This window comes from Phalacrocorax carbo, chromosome Z, assembly GCF_963921805.1.
Source record: "Phalacrocorax carbo chromosome Z, bPhaCar2.1, whole genome shotgun sequence".
NCBI lineage: Eukaryota > Metazoa > Chordata > Aves > Suliformes > Phalacrocoracidae > Phalacrocorax > Phalacrocorax carbo.
Genome location: NC_087548.1, coordinates 11268648 through 11288317, shown reverse-complemented (window position 1 = coordinate 11288317; position 19670 = coordinate 11268648). Strand labels below are relative to the sequence as shown.

General features: G+C 62.3%; 7 protein-coding genes across 13 annotated transcripts in view; 1 reads left to right on the top strand and 6 right to left on the bottom strand.

Moving 5' to 3' along the window:
* Positions 1–19670, top strand: part of UBAP2 (ubiquitin associated protein 2) — a 158216-nt gene that overhangs the window by 112817 nt on the left and 25729 nt on the right. The window lies entirely within an intron of this gene.
* On the bottom strand, positions 1573–2151 carry LOC135310589 (interferon-like). Its single transcript, XM_064438713.1, has one exon. It carries the CDS (start codon positions 2149–2151, stop codon positions 1573–1575), a length of 579 nt encoding a protein of 192 aa, XP_064294783.1.
* Positions 4750–5328, bottom strand: LOC135310587 (interferon-like). The gene has a single exon (XM_064438710.1). It carries the CDS (start codon positions 5326–5328, stop codon positions 4750–4752), a length of 579 nt encoding a protein of 192 aa, XP_064294780.1.
* LOC135310586 (interferon-like) lies at positions 7897–8475 on the bottom strand. The gene has a single exon (XM_064438709.1). It carries the CDS (start codon positions 8473–8475, stop codon positions 7897–7899), a length of 579 nt encoding a protein of 192 aa, XP_064294779.1.
* LOC135310585 (interferon-like) lies at positions 11068–11646 on the bottom strand. Its single transcript, XM_064438708.1, has one exon. The coding sequence runs from the start codon at positions 11644–11646 to the stop codon at positions 11068–11070; it is 579 nt and encodes a 192-aa protein (XP_064294778.1).
* On the bottom strand, positions 14185–14763 carry LOC135310584 (interferon-like). The gene has a single exon (XM_064438707.1). It carries the CDS (start codon positions 14761–14763, stop codon positions 14185–14187), a length of 579 nt encoding a protein of 192 aa, XP_064294777.1.
* Positions 17392–17970, bottom strand: LOC104050721 (interferon). Its single transcript, XM_009511634.2, has one exon. It carries the CDS (start codon positions 17968–17970, stop codon positions 17392–17394), a length of 579 nt encoding a protein of 192 aa, XP_009509929.2.

Sequence of the window (19670 nt, the reverse complement as noted above, 5' to 3'; positions counted from 1 at the left end):
GCCTGGCGGTGGAGCTGAGCCAGCTGCTGCAGCCGTAGAGCACTGAGTGGGAGGAGGAGGAGGCGGAGGCTGCAGTCGCGCTGAGGTTTTCGGGTCCGTTGCAGCAGCGAGGATCACGTTCTGCTTGTGTGAGAGACGCTGCCACGTGTTTCCCGAAAGCTGTTGGAGCGGGGGAAAGGTGCGCGTGTCGGTGTCGGGCTGGGAGCCGTGGTCTTGTCCGTCAGCGTTGTGCTGGTGGGCGCTGTGGTTGGGGTGCTGGCACGTGCACGATGATGTGGCGTAGCTAGGTGCCGCCTCTGGAGGAGGCAGTTGGAGGTCCGTGGCTGGACCTTGTCCCCGTTGCCCTAGAATGGTTGGTGCTGCGAGGTGTTTTCAAGCAGCGCGCCGAGAGAGTTGTCGTGAAGAATGCCTGAAGTAGCGGCAAGAGTAGCGGAGCTGAGCCTAAGCCGAGCGAGGATGTGTGCCGTGCCTCTCCTCTGTAGAATCATGGAATGGTTTGGGTTGTCCTTCAAAGGTGACCTGGGCCAGCCCCCGCAGGGAACGGGCAGGGGCATCTTGGACTAGATGAGGTGGCTCAGAGCCCCGTCCAACGTGACCGTGAGTGTTTGCAGGGACGGGGCATCGAGCACCTCTGTGGGCAACGTGTTGCAGTGTTTGGCCCCCGTCATGGGTAAAAAAAGTCTTCCTTGCATCTAGCCTGAATGGTAGCGCCGTGAAGTTTAAAACCACGACGCCCTGTCCCGTGGCTAGAGGCCCTGCCAGCAAGCCTGTCCCCATCTTTCTTCTAAGCCCGCGCAAAGTATTGAAAGGCGGCAAGAAGGTCTCCCCGGAGCCTTCTCTTCTGCAGGCTGAACAGGCGCAACTCTCTCAGCCTTCCCTCGTGGGAGGGGTGTTGCAGCCCTGGGGTCGTATTTGTGTCCCTCGTCGGGACGCGCTCCAGCCAACAGGTCCGTGTCGGCCTCGTAGTGAGGGCTCCGGGGCTGGTGAGGGGTGGGTCTAAAGCGGGACGGAAGGTGGAAAATGTTGAGGAGAGCAGGGCCGAGGAGATGATCCTGATGGCGACGGCTACACCCTGTCAGAGGTTGTGGGAATAGGTTGAGGAAAGGGCCTCCCTGGGGAGGCGGCAAAGAGAAGCGTGGGCACGGGACGCGCGGAGCCCCGTTTGGAGCAGGGCTTGGAGTGGGTGTTGAGTGGAGGTGTCTTCCCCCCACCCCAATGGCTGGTTCCTGTGCTTCGGAGACAAGAGGTAGTGGCAAGCTTTTTGCAACAGGTCTTTATTTTCTGGTGAATAAATAGGTGAATAAATAGACAGCGTAGTCCCAATAAATAGAGTAAGTCCCGTAGTTGTCCCAATAAATAGAGTAAGTCCTATAGTTGTCCCAATAAATAGAGTAAGTCCTATAGCTGTCCCAAGAAATAGAGTAAGCGGTGTACATAGCGGAGCAGTGAGTGGAGGCTGGGGGTGCAGGGCGGCTGTTGCCATGGGTCGGGGAGGCGGGAGAGGAGAGTTGGGGATGGGGCGGTGGTGCAGAAGTGGTGGTGGGGCCGTGGGGGTGGGTGGGGGTGCCTGGGCTAACCGCGCAGGGTGCGGGTGAGGTTTTGGAGGCGTTGGAAGCAGAGGCGAGCTTCGAGGCGGACGTGGTCCCAGGCGCAGGGGCTGTGGTTGTGGGTGCGGAGGAAGTCCTGGATGCGCCCAAAGTATATCTCGATGTCGAGCAGCAGCTTGCGGAGCCCTTGGCCTTGGAGGAGCGTGCCGCTGTCTGTCAGGCATCGCTGTAGCTGCCGGCTGTGGTGCTGGAGGCTGTTGAGGAGGCGGTGGCGTGCCTGGGCGTCCCAGTGTTGGGGGACGGTCGGGCTGCTGAGGGTGTCGAAGAGGCGCTGGAGGAGGCGGTGAGCGGCGGCGGCGGCTTGCTGTGGGTGGTTGGTGTGGAGGAGGGTGTCGGGGAAGGGGAAGGGGTCGTGCAGGTGGTGGCAGGGCGGTGCGGGGCTGGGAGCCATGGCCTGGAGGAGGTGGGTGCTGTCCCAGGGGAAGGTGGCGTCGCGGGGACGGAGGTGGTGGCAGGCGAGGGCGGTGGCGAGAGCCGTGCGGAGGATCAGGAGCACCGCGGCACCGTGGCGCAGGCGGGGCTGTGGGGTTGCGGGCGCGGCCATGGCGGGGCTGCGGGTGGTGCGTGGGTGGTGGTGGGCAGGAGCCCGCTCAGGCTCGGTGGTGGTGCGGGTGGGCGCTGTGCTTGGGGTGCTGCCGGGCGGCCGGCTTTATGTGGTGCCGCGTCCTTCCCTTCCTCGCTTTCTGATCGCAGCGAGTTTCCGGCTGTGGCTTTCAGTTTTGGCTGGTGGCTGTGGTGGTGTTGGGGAAGCGCGTTGGTGGGGTGTCCGTGCGTGGGGAGGGCGGCGGTGTGTTGGGGGGAGGTTGGCGGGAGCGGTTGGCTGTGGGATGCGAAAGCGCTGGGGCAGAGCCCTTGGGGGCAGCTGTGCCGGGGAGGTGTGTGAGGGTTTCCGTGTTGGTGCTGCAGGGTGAGCTGTGGTGCGTCTTTTGTGGAGCTGAAGTTTCCCTTCCTGCCCAAGCGTGTTTTCCGTCTGTAGTGCCGTGGTGTTGGCTGTGGTCTGTTTCCCTTTTGCTTGTGGCTCGCCTTTGTTTTCATCTCCGCTGGTCTTTTCTTTTTGCGTTGGGAAGAAGGGTTGTGAAGCGATGGCACTTGGCAGAGCCTGGGGAGCCGCCTCCCGGAGCGAGGGCCTGGGGGTGGCTCTGGGTGTGGGCACTTGGGCATTGGGTGTGTTGGTGGACGGAGCTGCCCCAGCTCCCGCGTGAGAAGCTGATGAGAATGGGGAAGAAAGGCAGGCGGCAAGGCTTGAGGGAAAAGGAAGAGGAAGAAGGGAAGAGCTTTGCTCGTCGTGCTGGTGCTGGTGCTGGTGCTGGTGCTGGTGCTGGTGCTGCGCTGGGTCCCTGGCTGCGGTCCCACGCGCGTGGCCCTGTGGCAGGGGTCGTCTTGTGTTTTCTGTGGCTCCTCGCCTGAGGTGCCTGGAGAGCAAAGCAGATGATGTCCCCCGTAAGCGCAGGGTGTTGCGTTTGGGCTGGCGTGAGCCCCTGCGGCCCTAGAGGAGGGGTGTCCAAGAGTCGCCTGGCGGTGGAGCTGAGCCAGCTGCTGCAGCCGTAGAGCACTGAGTGGGAGGAGGAGGAGGTGGAGGCTGCAGTCGCGCTGAGGTTTTCGGGTCCGTTGCAGCAGCGAGGATCACGTTCTGCTTGTGTGAGAGATGCTGCCACGTGTTTCCCGAAAGCTGTTGGAGCGGGGGAAAGGTGCGCGTGTCGGTGTCGGGCTGGGAGCCGTGGTCTTGTCCGTCAGCGTTGTGCTGGTGGGCGCTGTGGTTGGGGTGCTGGCACGTGCACGATGATGTGGCGTAGCTAGGTGCCGCCTCTGGAGGAGGCAGTTGGAGGTCCGTGGCTGGACCTTGTCCCCGTTGCCCTAGAATGGTTGGTGCTGCGAGGTGTTTTCAAGCAGCGCGCCGAGAGAGTTGTCGTGAAGAATGCCTGAAGTAGCGGCAAGAGTAGCGGAGCTGAGCCTAAGCCGAGCGAGGATGTGTGCCGTGCCTCTCCTCTGTAGAATCATGGAATGGTTTGGGTTGTCCTTCAAAGGTGACCTGGGCCAGCCCCCGCAGGGAACGGGCAGGGGCATCTTGGACTAGATGAGGTGGCTCAGAGCCCCGTCCAACGTGACCGTGAGTGTTTGCAGGGACGGGGCATCGAGCACCTCTGTGGGCAACGTGTTGCAGTGTTTGGCCCCCGTCATGGGTAAAAAAAGTCTTCCTTGCATCTAGCCTGAATGGTAGCGCCTTGGAGTTTAAAACCACGACGCCCTGTCCCGTGGCTAGAGGCCCTGCCAGCAAGCCTGTCCCCATCTTTCTTCTAAGCCCGCGCAAAGTATTGAAAGGCGGCAAGAAGGTCTCCCCGGAGCCTTCTCTTCTGCAGGCTGAACAGGCGCAACTCTCTCAGCCTTCCCTCGTGGGAGGGGTGTTGCAGCCCTGGGCTCGTATTTGTGTCCCTCGTCGGGACGCGCTCCAGCCAACAGGTCCGTGTCGGCCTCGTAGTGAGGGCTCCGGGGCTGGTGAGGGGTGGGTCTAAAGCGGGACGGAAGGTGGAAAATGTTGAGGAGAGCAGGGCCGAGGAGATGATCCTGATGGCGACGGCTACACCCTGTCAGAGGTTGTGGGAATAGGTTGAGGAAAGGGCCTCCCTGGGGAGGCGGCAAAGAGAAGCGTGGGCACGGGACGCGCGGAGCCCCGTTTGGAGCAGGGCTTGGAGTGGGTGTTGAGTGGAGGTGTCTTCCCCCCACCCCAATGGCTGGTTCCTGTGCTTCGGAGACAAGAGGTAGTGGCAAGCTTTTTGCAACAGGTCTTTATTTTCTGGTGAATAAATAGGTGAATAAATAGACAGCGTAGTCCCAATAAATAGAGTAAGTCCCGTAGTTGTCCCAATAAATAGAGTAAGTCCTATAGTTGTCCCAATAAATAGAGTAAGTCCTATAGCTGTCCCAATAAATAGAGTAAGTCCTATAGCTGTCCCAAGAAATAGAGTGAGTCCTATAGCTGTCCCAAGAAATAGAGTAAGCGGTGTACATAGCGGAGCAGTGAGTGGAGGCTGGGGGTGCAGGGCGGCTGTTGCCATGGGTCGGGGAGGCGGGAGAGGAGAGTTGGGGATGGGGCGGTGGTGCAGAAGTGGTGGTGGGGCCGTGGGGGTGGGTGGGGGTGCCTGGGCTAACCGCGCAGGGTGCGGGTGAGGTTTTGGAGGCGTTGGAAGCAGAGGCGAGCTTCGAGGCGGACGTGGTCCCAGGCGCAGGGGCTGTGGTTGTGGGTGCGGAGGAAGTCCTGGATGCGCCCAAAGTATATCTCGATGTCGAGCAGCAGCTTGCGGAGCCCTTGGCCTTGGAGGAGCGTGCCGCTGTCTGTCAGGCATCGCTGTAGCTGCCGGCTGTGGTGCTGGAGGCTGTTGAGGAGGCGGTGGCGTGCCTGGGCGTCCCAGTGTTGGGGGACGGTCGGGCTGCTGAGGGTGTCGAAGAGGCGCTGGAGGAGGCGGTGAGCGGCGGCGGCGGCTTGCTGTGGGTGGTTGGTGTGGAGGAGGGTGTCGGGGAAGGGGAAGGGGTCGTGCAGGTGGTGGCAGGGCGGTGCGGGGCTGGGAGCCATGGCCTGGAGGAGGTGGGTGCTGTCCCAGGGGAAGGTGGCGTCGCGGGGACGGAGGTGGTGGCAGGCGAGGGCGGTGGCGAGAGCCGTGCGGAGGATCAGGAGCACCGCGGCACCGTGGCGCAGGCGGGGCTGTGGGGTTGCGGGCGCGGCCATGGCGGGGCTGCGGGTGGTGCGTGGGTGGTGGTGGGCAGGAGCCCGCTCAGGCTCGGTGGTGGTGCGGGTGGGCGCTGTGCTTGGGGTGCTGCCGGGCGGCCGGCTTTATGTGGTGCCGCGTCCTTCCCTTCCTCGCTTTCTGATCGCAGCGAGTTTCCGGCTGTGGCTTTCAGTTTTGGCTGGTGGCTGTGGTGGTGTTGGGGAAGCGCGTTGGTGGGGTGTCCGTGCGTGGGGAGGGCGGCGGTGTGTTGGGGGGAGGTTGGCGGGAGCGGTTGGCTGTGGGATGCGAAAGCGCTGGGGCAGAGCCCTTGGGGGCAGCTGTGCCGGGGAGGTGTGTGAGGGTTTCCGTGTTGGTGCTGCAGGGTGAGCTGTGGTGCGTCTTTTGTGGAGCTGAAGTTTCCCTTCCTGCCCAAGCGTGTTTTCCGTCTGTAGTGCCGTGGTGTTGGCTGTGGTCTGTTTCCCTTTTGCTTGTGGCTCGCCTTTGTTTTCATCTCCGCTGGTCTTTTCTTTTTGCGTTGGGAAGAAGGGTTGTGAAGCGATGGCACTTGGCAGAGCCTGGGGAGCCGCCTCCCGGAGCGAGGGCCTGGGGGTGGCTCTGGGTGTGGGCACTTGGGCATTGGGTGTGTTGGTGGACGGAGCTGCCCCAGCTCCCGCGTGAGAAGCTGATGAGAATGGGGAAGAAAGGCAGGCGGCAAGGCTTGAGGGAAAAGGAAGAGGAAGAAGGGAAGAGCTTTGCTCGTCGTGCTGGTGCTGGTGCTGGTGCTGGTGCTGGTGCTGGTGCTGCGCTGGGTCCCTGGCTGCGGTCCCACGCGCGTGGCCCTGTGGCAGGGGTCGTCTTGTGTTTTCTGTGGCTCCTCGCCTGAGGTGCCTGGAGAGCAAAGCAGATGATGTCCCCCGTAAGCGCAGGGTGTTGCGTTTGGGCTGGCGTGAGCCCCTGCGGCCCTAGAGGAGGGGTGTCCAAGAGTCGCCTGGCGGTGGAGCTGAGCCAGCTGCTGCAGCCGTAGAGCACTGAGTGGGAGGAGGAGGAGGTGGAGGCTGCAGTCGCGCTGAGGTTTTCGGGTCCGTTGCAGCAGCGAGGATCACGTTCTGCTTGTGTGAGAGATGCTGCCACGTGTTTCCCGAAAGCTGTTGGAGCGGGGGAAAGGTGCGCGTGTCGGTGTCGGGCTGGGAGCCGTGGTCTTGTCCGTCAGCGTTGTGCTGGTGGGCGCTGTGGTTGGGGTGCTGGCACGTGCACGATGATGTGGCGTAGCTAGGTGCCGCCTCTGGAGGAGGCAGTTGGAGGTCCGTGGCTGGACCTTGTCCCCGTTGCCCTAGAATGGTTGGTGCTGCGAGGTGTTTTCAAGCAGCGCGCCGAGAGAGTTGTCGTGAAGAATGCCTGAAGTAGCGGCAAGAGTAGCGGAGCTGAGCCTAAGCCGAGCGAGGATGTGTGCCGTGCCTCTCCTCTGTAGAATCATGGAATGGTTTGGGTTGACCTTCAAAGGTGACCTGGGCCAGCCCCCGCAGGGAACGGGCAGGGGCATCTTGGACTAGATGAGGTGGCTCAGAGCCCCGTCCAACGTGACCGTGAGTGTTTGCAGGGACGGGGCATCGAGCACCTCTGTGGGCAACGTGTTGCAGTGTTTGGCCCCCGTCATGGGTAAAAAAAGTCTTCCTTGCATCTAGCCTGAATGGTAGCGCCTTGGAGTTTAAAACCACGACGCCCTGTCCCGTGGCTAGAGGCCCTGCCAGCAAGCCTGTCCCCATCTTTCTTCTAAGCCCGCGCAAAGTATTGAAAGGCGGCAAGAAGGTCTCCCCGGAGCCTTCTCTTCTGCAGGCTGAACAGGCGCAACTCTCTCAGCCTTCCCTCGTGGGAGGGGTGTTGCAGCCCTGGGCTCGTATTTGTGTCCCTCGTCGGGACGCGCTCCAGCCAACAGGTCCGTGTCGGCCTCGTAGTGAGGGCTCCGGGGCTGGTGAGGGGTGGGTCTAAAGCGGGACGGAAGGTGGAAAATGTTGAGGAGAGCAGGGCCGAGGAGATGATCCTGATGGCGACGGCTACACCCTGTCAGAGGTTGTGGGAATAGGTTGAGGAAAGGGCCTCCCTGGGGAGGCGGCAAAGAGAAGCGTGGGCACGGGACGCGCGGAGCCCCGTTTGGAGCAGGGCTTGGAGTGGGTGTTGAGTGGAGGTGTCTTCCCCCCACCCCAATGGCTGGTTCCTGTGCTTCGGAGACAAGAGGTAGTGGCAAGCTTTTTGCAACAGGTCTTTATTTTCTGGTGAATAAATAGGTGAATAAATAGACAGCGTAGTCCCAATAAATAGAGTAAGTCCCGTAGTTGTCCCAATAAATAGAGTAAGTCCTATAGTTGTCCCAATAAATAGAGTAAGTCCTATAGCTGTCCCAATAAATAGAGTAAGTCCTATAGCTGTCCCAAGAAATAGAGTAAGCGGTGTACATAGCGGAGCAGTGAGTGGAGGCTGGGGGTGCAGGGCGGCTGTTGCCATGGGTCGGGGAGGCGGGAGAGGAGAGTTGGGGATGGGGCGGTGGTGCAGAAGTGGTGGTGGGGCCGTGGGGGTGGGTGGGGGTGCCTGGGCTAACCGCGCAGGGTGCAGGTGAGGTTTTGGAGGCGTTGGAAGCAGAGGCGAGCTTCGAGGCGGACGTGGTCCCAGGCGCAGGGGCTGTGGTTGTGGGTGCGGAGGAAGTCCTGGATGCGCCCAAAGTATATCTCGATGTCGAGCAGCAGCTTGCGGAGCCCTTGGCCTTGGAGGAGCGTGCCGCTGTCTGTCAGGCATCGCTGTAGCTGCCGGCTGTGGTGCTGGAGGCTGTTGAGGAGGCGGTGGCGTGCCTGGGCGTCCCAGTGTTGGGGGACGGTCGGGCTGCTGAGGGTGTCGAAGAGGCGCTGGAGGAGGCGGTGAGCGGCGGCGGCGGCTTGCTGTGGGTGGTTGGTGTGGAGGAGGGTGTCGGGGAAGGGGAAGGGGTCGTGCAGGTGGTGGCAGGGCGGTGCGGGGCTGGGAGCCATGGCCTGGAGGAGGTGGGTGCTGTCCCAGGGGAAGGTGGCGTCGCGGGGACGGAGGTGGTGGCAGGCGAGGGCGGTGGCGAGAGCCGTGCGGAGGATCAGGAGCACCGCGGCACCGTGGCGCAGGCGGGGCTGTGGGGTTGCGGGCGCGGCCATGGCGGGGCTGCGGGTGGTGCGTGGGTGGTGGTGGGCAGGAGCCCGCTCAGGCTCGGTGGTGGTGCGGGTGGGCGCTGTGCTTGGGGTGCTGCCGGGCGGCCGGCTTTATGTGGTGCCGCGTCCTTCCCTTCCTCGCTTTCTGATCGCAGCGAGTTTCCGGCTGTGGCTTTCAGTTTTGGCTGGTGGCTGTGGTGGTGTTGGGGAAGCGCGTTGGTGGGGTGTCCGTGCGTGGGGAGGGCGGCGGTGTGTTGGGGGGAGGTTGGCGGGAGCGGTTGGCTGTGGGATGCGAAAGCGCTGGGGCAGAGCCCTTGGGGGCAGCTGTGCCGGGGAGGTGTGTGAGGGTTTCCGTGTTGGTGCTGCAGGGTGAGCTGTGGTGCGTCTTTTGTGGAGCTGAAGTTTCCCTTCCTGCCCAAGCGTGTTTTCCGTCTGTAGTGCCGTGGTGTTGGCTGAGGTCTGTTTCCCTTTTGCTTGTGGCTCGCCTTTGTTTTCATCTCCGCTGGTCTTTTCTTTTTGCGTTGGGAAGAAGGGTTGTGAAGCGATGGCACTTGGCAGAGCCTGGGGAGCCGCCTCCCGGAGCGAGGGCCTGGGGGTGGCTCTGGGTGTGGGCACTTGGGCATTGGGTGTGTTGGTGGACGGAGCTGCCCCAGCTCCCGCGTGAGAAGCTGATGAGAATGGGGAAGAAAGGCAGGCGGCAAGGCTTGAGGGAAAAGGAAGAGGAAGAAGGGAAGAGCTTTGCTCGTCGTGCTGGTGCTGGTGCTGGTGCTGGTGCTGGTGCTGCGCTGGGTCCCTGGCTGCGGTCCCACGCGCGTGGCCCTGTGGCAGGGGTCGTCTTGTGTTTTCTGTGGCTCCTCGCCTGAGGTGCCTGGAGAGCAAAGCAGATGATGTCCCCCGTAAGCGCAGGGTGTTGCGTTTGGGCTGGCGTGAGCCCCTGCGGCCCTAGAGGAGGGGTGTCCAAGAGTCGCCTGGCGGTGGAGCTGAGCCAGCTGCTGCAGCCGTAGAGCACTGAGTGGGAGGAGGAGGAGGTGGAGGCTGCAGTCGCGCTGAGGTTTTCGGGTCCGTTGCAGCAGCGAGGATCACGTTCTGCTTGTGTGAGAGATGCTGCCACGTGTTTCCCGAAAGCTGTTGGAGCGGGGGAAAGGTGCGCGTGTCGGTGTCGGGCTGGGAGCCGTGGTCTTGTCCGTCAGCGTTGTGCTGGTGGGCGCTGTGGTTGGGGTGCTGGCACGTGCACGATGATGTGGCGTAGCTAGGTGCCGCCTCTGGAGGAGGCAGTTGGAGGTCCGTGGCTGGACCTTGTCCCCGTTGCCCTAGAATGGTTGGTGCTGCGAGGTGTTTTCAAGCAGCGCGCCGAGAGAGTTGTCGTGAAGAATGCCTGAAGTAGCGGCAAGAGTAGCGGAGCTGAGCCTAAGCCGAGCGAGGATGTGTGCCGTGCCTCTCCTCTGTAGAATCATGGAATGGTTTGGGTTGTCCTTCAAAGGTGACCTGGGCCAGCCCCCGCAGGGAACGGGCAGGGGCATCTTGGACTAGATGAGGTGGCTCAGAGCCCCGTCCAACGTGACCGTGAGTGTTTGCAGGGACGGGGCATCGAGCACCTCTGTGGGCAACGTGTTGCAGTGTTTGGCCCCCGTCATGGGTAAAAAAAGTCTTCCTTGCATCTAGCCTGAATGGTAGCGCCTTGGAGTTTAAAACCACGACGCCCTGTCCCGTGGCTAGAGGCCCTGCCAGCAAGCCTGTCCCCATCTTTCTTCTAAGCCCGCGCAAAGTATTGAAAGGCGGCAAGAAGGTCTCCCCGGAGCCTTCTCTTCTGCAGGCTGAACAGGCGCAACTCTCTCAGCCTTCCCTCGTGGGAGGGGTGTTGCAGCCCTGGGCTCGTATTTGTGTCCCTCGTCGGGACGCGCTCCAGCCAACAGGTCCGTGTCGGCCTCGTAGTGAGGGCTCCGGGGCTGGTGAGGGGTGGGTCTAAAGCGGGACGGAAGGTGGAAAATGTTGAGGAGAGCAGGGCCGAGGAGATGATCCTGATGGCGACGGCTACACCCTGTCAGAGGTTGTGGGAATAGGTTGAGGAAAGGGCCTCCCTGGGGAGGCGGCAAAGAGAAGCGTGGGCACGGGACGCGCGGAGCCCCGTTTGGAGCAGGGCTTGGAGTGGGTGTTGAGTGGAGGTGTCTTCCCCCCACCCCAATGGCTGGTTCCTGTGTTTCGGAGACAAGAGGTAGTGGCAAGCTTTTTGCAACAGGTCTTTATTTTCTGGTGAATAAATAGGTGAATAAATAGACAGCGTAGTCCCAATAAATAGAGTAAGTCCCGTAGTTGTCCCAATAAATAGAGTAAGTCCTATAGTTGTCCCAATAAATAGAGTAAGTCCTATAGCTGTCCCAATAAATAGAGTAAGTCCTATAGCTGTCCCAAGAAATAGAGTGAGTCCTATAGCTGTCCCAAGAAATAGAGTAAGCGGTGTACATAGCGGAGCAGTGAGTGGAGGCTGGGGGTGCAGGGCGGCTGTTGCCATGGGTCGGGGAGGCGGGAGAGGAGAGTTGGGGATGGGGCGGTGGTGCAGAAGTGGTGGTGGGGCCGTGGGGGTGGGTGGGGGTGCCTGGGCTAACCGCGCAGGGTGCGGGTGAGGTTTTGGAGGCGTTGGAAGCAGAGGCGAGCTTCGAGGCGGACGTGGTCCCAGGCGCAGGGGCTGTGGTTGTGGGTGCGGAGGAAGTCCTGGATGCGCCCAAAGTATATCTCGATGTCGAGCAGCAGCTTGCGGAGCCCTTGGCCTTGGAGGAGCGTGCCGCTGTCTGTCAGGCATCGCTGTAGCTGCCGGCTGTGGTGCTGGAGGCTGTTGAGGAGGCGGTGGCGTGCCTGGGCGTCCCAGTGTTGGGGGACGGTCGGGCTGCTGAGGGTGTCGAAGAGGCGCTGGAGGAGGCGGTGAGCGGCGGCGGCGGCTTGCTGTGGGTGGTTGGTGTGGAGGAGGGTGTCGGGGAAGGGGAAGGGGTCGTGCAGGTGGTGGCAGGGCGGTGCGGGGCTGGGAGCCATGGCCTGGAGGAGGTGGGTGCTGTCCCAGGGGAAGGTGGCGTCGCGGGGACGGAGGTGGTGGCAGGCGAGGGCGGTGGCGAGAGCCGTGCGGAGGATCAGGAGCACCGCGGCACCGTGGCGCAGGCGGGGCTGTGGGGTTGCGGGCGCGGCCATGGCGGGGCTGCGGGTGGTGCGTGGGTGGTGGTGGGCAGGAGCCCGCTCAGGCTCGGTGGTGGTGCGGGTGGGCGCTGTGCTTGGGGTGCTGCCGGGCGGCCGGCTTTATGTGGTGCCGCGTCCTTCCCTTCCTCGCTTTCTGATCGCAGCGAGTTTCCGGCTGTGGCTTTCAGTTTTGGCTGGTGGCTGTGGTGGTGTTGGGGAAGCGCGTTGGTGGGGTGTCCGTGCGTGGGGAGGGCGGCGGTGTGTTGGGGGGAGGTTGGCGGGAGCGGTTGGCTGTGGGATGCGAAAGCGCTGGGGCAGAGCCCTTGGGGGCAGCTGTGCCAGGGAGGTGTGTGAGGGTTTCCGTGTTGGTGCTGCAGGGTGAGCTGTGGTGCGTCTTTTGTGGAGCTGAAGTTTCCCTTCCTGCCCAAGCGTGTTTTCCGTCTGTAGTGCCGTGGTGTTGGCTGTGGTCTGTTTCCCTTTTGCTTGTGGCTCGCCTTTGTTTTCATCTCCGCTGGTCTTTTCTTTTTGCGTTGGGAAGAAGGGTTGTGAAGCGATGGCACTTGGCAGAGCCTGGGGAGCCGCCTCCCGGAGCGAGGGCCTGGGGGTGGCTCTGGGTGTGGGCACTTGGGCATTGGGTGTGTTGGTGGACGGAGCTGCCCCAGCTCCCGCGTGAGAAGCTGATGAGAATGGGGAAGAAAGGCAGGCGGCAAGGCTTGAGGGAAAAGGAAGAGGAAGAAGGGAAGAGCTTTGCTCGTCGTGCTGGTGCTGGTGCTGGTGCTGGTGCTGGTGCTGGTGCTGCGCTGGGTCCCTGGCTGCGGTCCCACGCGCGTGGCCCTGTGGCAGGGGTCGTCTTGTGTTTTCTGTGGCTCCTCGCCTGAGGTGCCTGGAGAGCAAAGCAGATGATGTCCCCCGTAAGCGCAGGGTGTTGCGTTTGGGCTGGCGTGAGCCCCTGCGGCCCTAGAGGAGGGGTGTCCAAGAGTCGCCTGGCGGTGGAGCTGAGCCAGCTGCTGCAGCCGTAGAGCACTGAGTGGGAGGAGGAGGAGGTGGAGGTTGCAGTCGCGCTGAGGTTTTCGGGTCCGTTGCAGCAGCGAGGATCACGTTCTGCTTGTGTGAGAGATGCTGCCACGTGTTTCCCGAAAGCTGTTGGAGCGGGGGAAAGGTGCGCGTGTCGGTGTCGGGCTGGGAGCCGTGGTCTTGTCCGTCAGCGTTGTGCTGGTGGGCGCTGTGGTTGGGGTGCTGGCACGTGCACGATGATGTGGCGTAGCTAGGTGCCGCCTCTGGAGGAGGCAGTTGGAGGTCCGTGGCTGGACCTTGTCCCCGTTGCCCTAGAATGGTTGGTGCTGCGAGGTGTTTTCAAGCAGCGCGCCGAGAGAGTTGTCGTGAAGAATGCCTGAAGTAGCGGCAAGAGTAGCGGAGCTGAGCCTAAGCCGAGCGAGGATGTGTGCCGTGCCTCTCCTCTGTAGAATCATGGAATGGTTTGGGTTGTCCTTCAAAGGTGACCTGGGCCAGCCCCCGCAGGGAACGGGCAGGGGCATCTTGGACTAGATGAGGTGGCTCAGAGCCCCGTCCAACGTGACCGTGAGTGTTTGCAGGGACGGGGCATCGAGCACCTCTGTGGGCAACGTGTTGCAGTGTTTGGCCCCCGTCATGGGTAAAAAAAGTCTTCCTTGCATCTAGCCTGAATGGTAGCGCCTTGGAGTTTAAAACCACGACGCCCTGTCCCGTGGCTAGAGGCCCTGCCAGCAAGCCTGTCCCCATCTTTCTTCTAAGCCCGCGCAAAGTATTGAAAGGCGGCAAGAAGGTCTCCCCGGAGCCTTCTCTTCTGCAGGCTGAACAGGCGCAACTCTCTCAGCCTTCCCTCGTGGGAGGGGTGTTGCAGCCCTGGGCTCGTATTTGTGTCCCTCGTCGGGACGCGCTCCAGCCAACAGGTCCGTGTCGGCCTCGTAGTGAGGGCTCCGGGGCTGGTGAGGGGTGGGTCTAAAGCGGGACGGAAGGTGGAAAATGTTGAGGAGAGCAGGGCCGAGGAGATGATCCTGATGGCGACGGCTACACCCTGTCAGAGGTTGTGGGAATAGGTTGAGGAAAGGGCCTCCCTGGGGAGGCGGCAAAGAGAAGCGTGGGCACGGGACGCGCGGAGCCCCGTTTGGAGCAGGGCTTGGAGTGGGTGTTGAGTGGAGGTGTCTTCCCCCCACCCCAATGGCTGGTTCCTGTGCTTCGGAGACAAGAGGTAGTGGCAAGCTTTTTGCAACAGGTCTTTATTTTCTGGTGAATAAATAGGTGAATAAATAGACAGCGTAGTCCCAATAAATAGAGTAAGTCCCATAGTTGTCCCAATAAATAGAGTAAGTCCTATAGTTGTCCCAATAAATAGAGTAAGTCCTATAGCTGTCCCAAGAAATAGAGTAAGCGGTGTACATAGCGGAGCAGTGAGTGGAGGCTGGGGGTGCAGGGCGGCTGTTGCCATGGGTCGGGGAGGCGGGAGAGGAGAGTTGGGGATGGGGCGGTGGTGCAGAAGTGGTGGTGGGGCCGTGGGGGTGGGTGGGGGTGCCTGGGCTAACCGCGCAGGGTGCGGGTGAGGTTTTGGAGGCGTTGGAAGCAGAGGCGAGCTTCGAGGCGGACGTGGTCCCAGGCGCAGGGGCTGTGGTTGTGGGTGCGGAGGAAGTCCTGGATGCGCCCAAAGTATATCTCGATGTCGAGCAGCAGCTTGCGGAGCCCTTGGCCTTGGAGGAGCGTGCCGCTGTCTGTCAGGCATCGCTGTAGCTGCCGGCTGTGGTGCTGGAGGCTGTTGAGGAGGCGGTGGCGTGCCTGGGCGTCCCAGTGTTGGGGGACGGTCGGGCTGCTGAGGGTGTCGAAGAGGCGCTGGAGGAGGCGGTGAGCGGCGGCGGCGGCTTGCTGTGGGTGGTTGGTGTGGAGGAGGGTGTCGGGGAAGGGGAAGGGGTCGTGCAGGTGGTGGCAGGGCGGTGCGGGGCTGGGAGCCATGGCCTGGAGGAGGTGGGTGCTGTCCCAGGGGAAGGTGGCGTCGCGGGGACGGAGGTGGTGGCAGGCGAGGGCGGTGGCGAGAGCCGTGCGGAGGATCAGGAGCACCGCGGCACCGTGGCGCAGGCGGGGCTGTGGGGTTGCGGGCGCGGCCATGGCGGGGCTGCGGGTGGTGCGTGGGTGGTGGTGGGCAGGAGCCCGCTCAGGCTCGGTGGTGGTGCGGGTGGGCGCTGTGCTTGGGGTGCTGCCGGGCGGCCGGCTTTATGTGGTGCCGCGTCCTTCCCTTCCTCGCTTTCTGATCGCAGCGAGTTTCCGGCTGTGGCTTTCAGTTTTGGCTGGTGGCTGTGGTGGTGTTGGGGAAGCGCGTTGGTGGGGTGTCCGTGCGTGGGGAGGGCGGCGGTGTGTTGGGGGGAGGTTGGCGGGAGCGGTTGGCTGTGGGATGCGAAAGCGCTGGGGCAGAGCCCTTGGGGGCAGCTGTGCCGGGGAGGTGTGTGAGGGTTTCCGTGTTGGTGCTGCAGGGTGAGCTGTGGTGCGTCTTTTGTGGAGCTGAAGTTTCCCTTCCTGCCCAAGCGTGTTTTCCGTCTGTAGTGCCGTGGTGTTGGCTGTGGTCTGTTTCCCTTTTGCTTGTGGCTCGCCTTTGTTTTCATCTCCGCTGGTCTTTTCTTTTTGCGTTGGGAAGAAGGGTTGTGAAGCGATGGCACTTGGCAGAGCCTGGGGAGCCGCCTCCCGGAGCGAGGGCCTGGGGGTGGCTCTGGGTGTGGGCACTTGGGCATTGGGTGTGTTGGTGGACGGAGCTGCCCCAGCTCCCGCGTGAGAAGCTGATGAGAATGGGGAAGAAAGGCAGGCGGCAAGGCTTGAGGGAAAAGGAAGAGGAAGAAGGGAAGAGCTTTGCTCGTCGTGCTGGTGCTGGTGCTGGTGCTGGTGCTGGTGCTGGTGCTGCGCTGGGTCCCTGGCTGCGGTCCCACGCGCGTGGCCCTGTGGCAGGGGTCGTCTTGTGTTTTCTGTGGCTCCTCGCCTGAGGTGCCTGGAGAGCAAAGCAGATGATGTCCCCCGTAAGCGCAGGGTGTTGCGTTTGGGCTGGCGTGAGCCCCTGCGGCCCTAGAGGAGGGGTGTCCAAGAGTCGCCTGGCGGTGGAGCTGAGCCAGCTGCTGCAGCCGTAGAGCACTGAGTGGGAGGAGGAGGAGGTGGAGGTTGCAGTCGCGCTGAGGTTTTCGGGTCCGTTGCAGCAGCGAGGATCACGTTCTGCTTGTGTGAGAGATGCTGCCACGTGTTTCCCGAAAGCTGTTGGAGCGGGGGAAAGGTGCGCGTGTCGGTGTCGGGCTGGGAGCCGTGGTCTTGTCCGTCAGCGTTGTGCTGGTGGGCGCTGTGGTTGGGGTGCTGGCACGTGCACGATGATGTGGCGTAGCTAGGTGCCGCCTCTGGAGGAGGCAGTTGGAGGTCCGTGGCTGGACCTTGTCCCCGTTGCCCTAGAATGGTTGGTGCTGCGAGGTGTTTTCAAGCAGCGCGCCGAGAGAGTTGTCGTGAAGAATGCCTGAAGTAGCGGCAAGAGTAGCGGAGCTGAGCCTAAGCCGAGCGAGGATGTGTGCCGTGCCTCTCCTCTGTAGAATCATGGAATGGTTTGGGTTGTCCTTCAAAGGTGACCTGGGCCAGCCCCCGCAGGGAACGGGCAGGGGCATCTTGGACTAGATGAGGTGGCTCAGAGCCCCGTCCAACGTGACCGTGAGTGTTTGCAGGGACGGGGCATCGAGCACCTCTGTGGGCAACGTGTTGCAGTGTTTGGCCCCCGTCATGGGTAAAAAAAGTCTTCCTTGCATCTAGCCTGAATGGTAGCGCCTTGGAGTTTAAAACCACGACGCCCTGTCCCGTGGCTAGAGGCCCTGCCAGCAAGCCTGTCCCCATCTTTCTTCTAAGCCCGCGCAAAGTATTGAAAGGCGGCAAGAAGGTCTCCCCGGAGCCTTCTCTTCTGCAGGCTGAACAGGCGCAACTCTCTCAGCCTTCCCTCGTGGGAGGGGTGTTGCAGCCCTGGGCTCGTATTTGTGTCCCTCGTCGGGACGCGCTCCAGCCAACAGGTCCGTGTCGGCCTCGTAGTGAGGGCTCCGGGGCTGGTGAGGGGTGGGTCTAAAGCGGGACGGAAGGTGGAAAATGTTGAGGAGAGCAGGGCCGAGGAGATGATCCTGATGGCGACGGCTACACCCTGTCAGAGGTTGTGGGAATAGGTTGAGGAAAGGGCCTCCCTGGGGAGGCGGCAAAGAGAAGCGTGGGCACGGGACGCGCGGAGCCCCGTTTGGAGCAGGGCTTGGAGTGGGTGTTGAGTGGAGGTGTCTTCCCCCCACCCCAATGGCTGGTTCCTGTGCTTCGGAGACAAGAGGTAGTGGCAAGCTTTTTGCAACAGGTCTTTATTTTCTGGTGAATAAATAGGTGAATAAATAGACAGCGTAGTCCCAATAAATAGAGTAAGTCCCGTAGTTGTCCCAATAAATAGAGTAAGTCCTATAGTTGTCCCAATAAATAGAGTAAGTCCTATAGTTGTCCCAATAAATAGAGTAAGTCCTATAGCTGTCCCAATAAATAGAGTAAGTCCTATAGCTGTCCCAAGAAATAGAGTGAGTCCTATAGCTGTCCCAAGAAATAGAGTAAGCGGTGTACATAGCGGAGCAGTGAGTGGAGGCTGGGGGTGCAGGGCGGCTGTTGCCATGGGTCGGGGAGGCGGGAGAGGAGAGTTGGGGATGGGGCGGTGGTGCAGAAGTGGTGGTGGGGCCGTGGGGGTGGGTGGGGGTGCCTGGGCTAACCGCGCAGGGTGCGGGTGAGGTTTTGGAGGCGTTGGAAGCAGAGGCGAGCTTCGAGGCGGACGTGGTCCCAGGCGCAGGGGCTGTGGTTGTGGGTGCGGAGGAAGTCCTGGATGCGCCCAAAGTATATCTCGATGTCGAGCAGCAGCTTGCGGAGCCCTTGGCCTTGGAGGAGCGTGCCGCTGTCTGTCAGGCATCGCTGTAGCTGCCGGCTGTGGTGCTGGAGGCTGTTGAGGAGGCGGTGGCGTGCCTGGGCGTCCCAGTGTTGGGGGACGGTCGGGCTGCTGAGGGTGTCGAAGAGGCGCTGGAGGAGGCGGTGAGCGGCGGCGGCGGCTTGCTGTGGGTGGTTGGTGTGGAGGAGGGTGTCGGGGAAGGGGAAGGGGTCGTGCAGGTGGTGGCAGGGCGGTGCGGGGCTGGGAGCCATGGCCTGGAGGAGGTGGGTGCTGTCCCAGGGGAAGGTGGCGTCGCGGGGACGGAGGTGGTGGCAGGCGAGGGCGGTGGCGAGAGCCGTGCGGAGGATCAGGAGCACCGCGGCACCGTGGCGCAGGCGGGGCTGTGGGGTTGCGGGCGCGGCCATGGCGGGGCTGCGGGTGGTGCGTGGGTGGTGGTGGGCAGGAGCCCGCTCAGGCTCGGTGGTGGTGCGGGTGGGCGCTGTGCTTGGGGTGCTGCCGGGCGGCCGGCTTTATGTGGTGCCGCGTCCTTCCCTTCCTCGCTTTCTGATCGCAGCGAGTTTCCGGCTGTGGCTTTCAGTTTTGGCTGGTGGCTGTGGTGGTGTTGGGGAAGCGCGTTGGTGGGGTGTCCGTGCGTGGGGAGGGCGGCGGTGTGTTGGGGGGAGGTTGGCGGGAGCGGTTGGCTGTGGGATGCAAAAGCGCTGGGGCAGAGCCCTTGGGGGCAGCTGTGCCGGGGAGGTGTGTGAGGGTTTCCGTGTTGGTGCTGCAGGGTGAGCTGTGGTGCGTCTTTTGTGGAGCTGAAGTTTCCCTTCCTGCCCAAGCGTGTTTTCCGTCTGTAGTGCCGTGGTGTTGGCTGTGGTCTGTTTCCCTTTTGCTTGTGGCTCGCCTTTGTTTTCATCTCCGCTGGTCTTTTCTTTTTGCGTTGGAAGAAGGGTTGTGAAGCGATGGCACTTGGCAGAGCCTGGGGAGCCGCCTCCCGGAGCGAGGGCCTGGGGGTGGCTCTGGGTGTGGGCACTTGGGCATTGGGTGTGTTGGTGGACGGAGCTGCCCCAGCTCCCGCGTGAGAAGCTGATGAGAATGGGGAAGAAAGGCAGGCGGCAAGGCTTGAGGGAAAAGGAAGAGGAAGAAGGGAAGAGCTTTGCTCGTCGTGCTGGTGCTGGTGCTGGTGCTGGTGCTGGTGCTGCGCTGGGTCCCTGGCTGCGGTCCCACGCGCGTGGCCCTGTGGCAGGGGTCGTCTTGTGTTTTCTGTGGCTCCTCGCCTGAGGTGCCTGGAGAGCAAAGCAGATGATGTCCCCCGTAAGCGCAGGGTGTTGCGTTTGGGCTGGCGTGAGCCCCTGCGGCCCTAGAGGAGGGGTGTCCAAGAGTCGCCTGGCGGTGGAGCTGAGCCAGCTGCTGCAGCCGTAGAGCACTGAGTGGGAGGAGGAGGAGGTGGAGGTTGCAGTCGCGCTGAGGTTTTCGGGTCCGTTGCAGCAGCGAGGATCACGTTCTGCTTGTGTGAGAGATGCTGCCACGTGTTTCCCGAAAGCTGTTGGAGCGGGGGAAAGGTGCGCGTGTCGGTGTCGGGCTGGGAGCCGTGGTCTTGTCCGTCAGCGTTGTGCTGGTGGGCGCTGTGGTTGGGGTGCTGGCACGTGCACGATGATGTGGCGTAGCTAGGTGCCGCCTCTGGAGGAGGCAGTTGGAGGTCCGTGGCTGGACCTTGTCCCCGTTGCCCTAGAATGGTTGGTGCTGCGAGGTGTTTTCAAGCAGCGCGCCGAGAGAGTTGTCGTGAAGAATGCCTGAAGTAGCGGCAAGAGTAGCGGAGCTGAGCCTAAGCCGAGCGAGGATGTGTGCCGTGCCTCTCCTCTGTAGAATCATGGAATGGTTTGGGTTGTCCTTCAAAGGTGACCTGGGCCAGCCCCCGCAGGGAACGGGCAGGGGCATCTTGGACTAGATGAGGTGGCTCAGAGCCCCGTCCAACGTGACCGTGAGTGTTTGCAGGGACGGGGCATCGAGCACCTCTGTGGGCAACGTGTTGCAGTGTTTGGCCCCCGTCATGGGTAAAAAAAGTCTTCCTTGCATCTAGCCTGAATGGTAGCGCCTTGGAGTTTAAAACCACGACGCCCTGTCC